The sequence below is a fragment of the Zea mays genome, chromosome 9 (genome assembly GCF_902167145.1).
Source record: "Zea mays cultivar B73 chromosome 9, Zm-B73-REFERENCE-NAM-5.0, whole genome shotgun sequence".
Classification (NCBI taxonomy): Eukaryota; Viridiplantae; Streptophyta; class Magnoliopsida; order Poales; family Poaceae; genus Zea; species Zea mays.
Window position 1 is genome coordinate 122,991,302 of NC_050104.1, and position 5,315 is coordinate 122,996,616.

Below are 5,315 nucleotides of genomic sequence, written 5' to 3' on the forward strand. Positions count from 1 at the left end.
AACAAATATTATGTTCGATCGTCACAGTGGTCTTGTGCGGATCGATTAGGCCCGATCATGGTGAAATAAACTAACCACCGGTAAGCCCGGGCAACCCCAGAGCATGCAGCGGCCTACGTGAAGCCCGCACATCGCATCGTCGTCCGTCAGACGCTAACGGCCGACCGCTGCATGCGTCGCCGGCGAACTCTCTGCTGAGCCACCCGTCCTCCCTATAAGTAGCTATCCCAGCACCGTCGTCTATCAACGACACACAGAGCAGCATTTCGAGTAACACAGTTGAGCACGACGATGGGATCCCTCGCTAATAACATCATGGTCGTGGGCGCCGTCCTTGCGGCGCTTGTCGTCGGCGGGTCGTGCGGGCCCCCGAAGGTGCCGCCCGGCCCCAACATCACCACCAACTACAACGGCAAGTGGCTCACCGCCAGGGCCACCTGGTACGGTCAGCCCAACGGTGCCGGCGCTCCTGACAACGGTACGAGCGGGATACATGTTTATACTCCTCCTGTAGGTCGCTCCTTCATGTATTGTGATGCGATTAAAACGGTGCGCAGGCGGTGCGTGCGGGATCAAGAACGTGAACCTGCCACCCTACAGCGGCATGACGGCGTGCGGCAACGTCCCCATCTTCAAGGACGGCAAGGGCTGTGGCTCATGCTACGAGGTGCATATATAAGCATGCCTTAATTAGTTTGCATGCATGGACATATCTAGCTAACTACTTAATTAAATTACTCTTCAGGTGAGATGCAAGGAAAAACCTGAGTGCTCGGGCAATCCAGTCACGGTGTTCATCACAGACATGAACTACGAGCCTATCGCTCCCTACCACTTCGACTTGAGCGGCAAGGCCTTCGGCTCCCTGGCAAAGCCCGGGCTCAACGACAAGCTTCGCCACTGCGGCATCATGGACGTCGAGTTCAGAAGGTACATAGTAATTCATGCATCATATATCTTGTTGGACAGGACAGAAGATATAATGCATGTTGAATGAACCTCCTCTCCTGCAGGGTGCGGTGCAAGTACCCCGCTGGGCAGAAGATCGTGTTCCACATCGAGAAGGGCTGCAACCCCAACTACCTGGCCGTGCTGGTGAAGTTTGTGGCGGACGATGGCGACATCGTGCTGATGGAAATCCAGGACAAGTTGTCGGCTGAGTGGAAGCCCATGAAGCTCTCTTGGGGCGCCATCTGGAGGATGGACACTGCCAAGGCGCTCAAGGGCCCCTTCTCTATCCGCCTCACCAGCGAGTCCGGCAAGAAGGTCATCGCTAAAGACATCATCCCGGCGAACTGGAGACCCGATGCCGTCTACACTTCCAACGTCCAATTCTACTAGACTTTGAATTGCCTTCGATTCATCCGGCGCGGCGGGCTATGGACCTGCAGCAGCAAGCTAATTAAAGGGGTGTTTGGTTTCTAGGGACTAATGTTTAGTCCCTTCATTTTATTCTTTTTTAGTATATAAATTGCTAAATATAGAAACTATAACTTATTTTAGTTTCTATATTTAGTAATTTTGGAACTAAAATGTAATAAAATGTAGGGACTAAATATTAGTCCCTAGAAACCAAACACCCCCTAAGTTGGCCGATATATATATAATATATAATGGAAGCCCTGGGCTTTGATTATTGGGGAAGCCCCAACCAGAATGCGGATAGGCCACCACCTCGCATGATTGCGTTAGTATTTATGCTGGTATAACCAAATTATATAATTTTCATATACTATGCAATGAATCTAAGAAGGCAGTTCACCTATGCATGCGTCAACATTTATACTGGGATAAATAGATAGAATTATGTGTATAAACCATACAAAAAGAATCTGCTAACGAGCAAATCGCGTGGGACGACTTTACAAGTTTGTTCAGTGTTTACGACTGCATAAGAACATGAAACGTAACATCATAAACTATGCAATATCGCGACGTCAGACCATTTATGCTATTGTATATACGTGACCAGTGTGTGCGTAGATATAGGTTGGTTTGAGATTAGGAAAGTAGTGTTGTAAATTCACGATAAATGTGGGACAGTTACCGCATATATTATCGATCTATTTCATAACGACGAATCAGGCCCAAATTACGGCGCGAAAATCACGCGCTCTGATCGTGCTACGGTTCTGGCTCAGGTGGATTTAAGCATAAAACGTGAACCTAAATAGCGTAAATGAATACGAAATTTACATAAATTATCGATCTGTTTTGTAACGGCGAATGTGGCACTTGCTTTTTAGTGGAAGCGTAAAACACAACAAGAAGTATCATAAAATTTTGTTTGAAAATGAATAAATCACGATGGTCATAGAAGGCATTTGTTTTTGTGCATAGTATGCCAAAATATAAAGTACATCATACACAACCACATCAAAATCTTGATATTAATTAATCCTTTCAGTTGAGAAATGTTTAGTAGTTCATGAAGAGCTAAGCTAAACAGATTGACTTCATTCCAGTTAAAACTTCAAGCTCCTCACCAACAACTTGTCACAAGGAAACACATATATACGATATTACAAGAGGCATTTTCAGACAGTATGACAAAATAAGCGTAAACTTGTGTACAACAAAGCATAAAAGTCTGTTGACATCATATTGAATGGATCAGATGGTGCGTCTGAGACATGTTGTGGGCTGGTCGGGTGAGGGTCAGGGCTTTCCCTAGTTTGCTTTATAGTTTGTTACTAGAATTGTTATAGTCTGGTTAATTTATACTTGATACAATTTCTTTTGGAGGTAAGAAGATCAAGGCCATGAAGAAATATAGTGTGTATTACACAAATTATTTTAGCACAACATCAAACTGTTCCATGACAGGAAAACAAATTAGCAGAAAAATTGGATTGGTAGTAGATGGACATCGTTCCAACTACCACCTAGATGGTATAATTGATTAGTCTTGTAGGCTTGTAGCAGAGAGGAGAGAGGGAGCAGGCAAGGCACTCCCTGCTTAGCTTTAGCTGTTCAACGGTGCTACACAAATTTTCTGGCACCATAATTCATAACTTTGTAAGTTGTGTGGCCCTCTTTTCCCATTCGTTAGGATTTAGAAAATTACAAGAATAAGATTCATTGTCTATGCTCCACTTTGAAGAGTAATTTCATAAGTATAGTTTAAATCTTTAAAAACAATTCAAAAGACCTCGCCACATGCAAATGAAACTCAAAATATCAGAAATTTCATTTATGTATGCTTCATCAAGGTTACATGTAATAGTAGCAGAATATATAGAATCGTGAATGAAAGGAATGATGCCCATAGAGAAAAACTGAAGTTGTTGACCAAACAAACTTCTAGAAATATATAAGGCGAATCTTGATGCCCTATTTTATGCGCAGTTCAGTCAGCATATGCAGAAACCAGAAAAGGGATCACTATCAGTTGTTTATGAATTTGTATAAGTTTTGATCTTCAAAACATATCATGAAGTCAAAAGGAAATTTTATTAAAACTACCAAACTCCGGCCTCGCTTGCCAAGAAATCCTAACAATTACCTCTAGCACAGTTGTCATGTGATTCTGACTATTTTAGGACCAACAAACCATTTGGAAGCCAAACAAATCACTGTTCAATTTGCCTCAAAGCAACATATAAGAAATTACATAATTAGCTTCTGAATATGTGCACTGCTCTTGGAATATATTCTAAGAGTTTTGAAAAGACTTTTCTTGAGTGCATTTCTGAATTTGATGCTACAGAAGATGTTAAATATATACAATAATCTGATATTCTAGACTACCTGAAGCATGTAGAGTCAAGGTTGCAGGAACATGAAAGGTGTACGTGAAGGATCCTGACTTCCTGTGTGTGCTGAGTTGCTAGACACTCTTGTTACTTATTTATGGCATATTCATGGTGTGGTTTACCATGGTATATATAAGACAAATGAACCTAAAGGCCTAAAGTTGATGTGAGGACAGACGATTGGGCTACCTCAAATGGAGCAGGATGGGAAAATAAACTTGATTCATTCAGGCAAGGCAGAACTCAAGGTGAAGATGCTTGCACATCAGCATCACCTCTAAAAAAGCAATAGTGGGGAAAAAACAAGTGTCACTAACCGCTGACTAATCATAGCGGCAATTCTTGAGATAGAAATAAGTGCATAGTGAAGTACACCAGAAGACATAAAAATACTTCGAGGTCCCATATAAATAGTTGCTTAAAATCGCTATTAGAAACAAGGAAGCAAGAAGATAATGAGTATTGAGATTTGCATATGCAGCATGACAATAGTTAACATGTTCGAAAAAATAGCAGTAACAATTTAAAATGGCTAATATTTTACAGTAGAAGATAACTTGAAAGTTTTGAATTGGACCCCCAGGTAAAGTTAAACCCCTTAATGCCTGAGTTACATGTGCTTGCAAAAAACATTTTAGTTGTATTTTATATGATATTCAATATCACCTCTAACTATTTGTTTCTGATATTTCTTTAGTCCTATAATATTTGTACACTCAACAATTTCTTTATTCAATGGTTCTATACATACAAAAATAGGCATCCTACACATACTGTATGTAGAATGTCACTCCAATGCAGCCTCAAAAGATAGAACATCCAAATACATAGCCACACAAAATGTGAAGATGCAAGGGAAAATGGAATGGTTCATGCTAACTTTTCTCGCCATCGTACTCCACTCAATAGGTACTGATGGAAACAAAAGTGACCACAACAAACCATAAAAAGAAACAATTACAAAGCAGAAACACAAGTAGACAAGAAGCTTGGGGCTTACTTGTTTTGCTCTACAAGTACCAAATATGTGTAACTCGTCATGCAGCTCATCGCCGATGTGGGTGCTCGAGGGCCCGTGGATCACCCGGGAGGATGTAGGAGAGTTCCAGCATAAAAAATAAACATTATATGAAACAATTAACCACTGGAACAATCAAACAGGCTAACAAGAGAATAGTGGAAGTACCTGTTAATTAAGTGTTTATGCCATTAATCCAAGTATCGGTGGTGGTGGGTGCACTCAAAGCCACAAAACTGATTTGATCTAGACCTGTGGCAGGTTGTATTAATCTAAAAAATACAAAACTACAATAGCAGCCATGGATATACAAACCCTAGAATAAACAGTCATGAATATGCAAAATAACTTCAAGGGGAAATGAAATTAGAGAAACAAAAATGAAATTAGAAAAGAAAATATAGATCACATTGGCTGAAAGGTTGAGGAAGCGATTGCCTTTGGAGAGGTCGTTGGGCTTTAGTAAACCTGGTTACGTCAGTCATCAGGACAAAAGAATTGGAGTGCGAGGTCGACACGTCCTGCGGATGCGGCCTCGGGGA

General features: G+C 41.4%; 1 protein-coding gene across 1 annotated transcript; it reads left to right on the plus strand.

Moving 5' to 3' along the window:
- Positions 1-263: 263 nt before the first annotated feature.
- On the plus strand, positions 264-1,497 carry LOC542106 (lo1 pI allergen homolog 1). Its single transcript, NM_001365708.1, has 4 exons — positions 264-478; positions 558-667; positions 746-930; positions 1,014-1,497. The coding sequence occupies exons 1-4, from the start codon at positions 292-294 to the stop codon at positions 1,339-1,341; spliced, it is 810 nt and encodes a 269-aa protein (NP_001352637.1). The 5' UTR covers positions 264-291; the 3' UTR covers positions 1,342-1,497.
- The last annotated feature ends 3,818 nt before the right edge of the window (positions 1,498-5,315 follow it).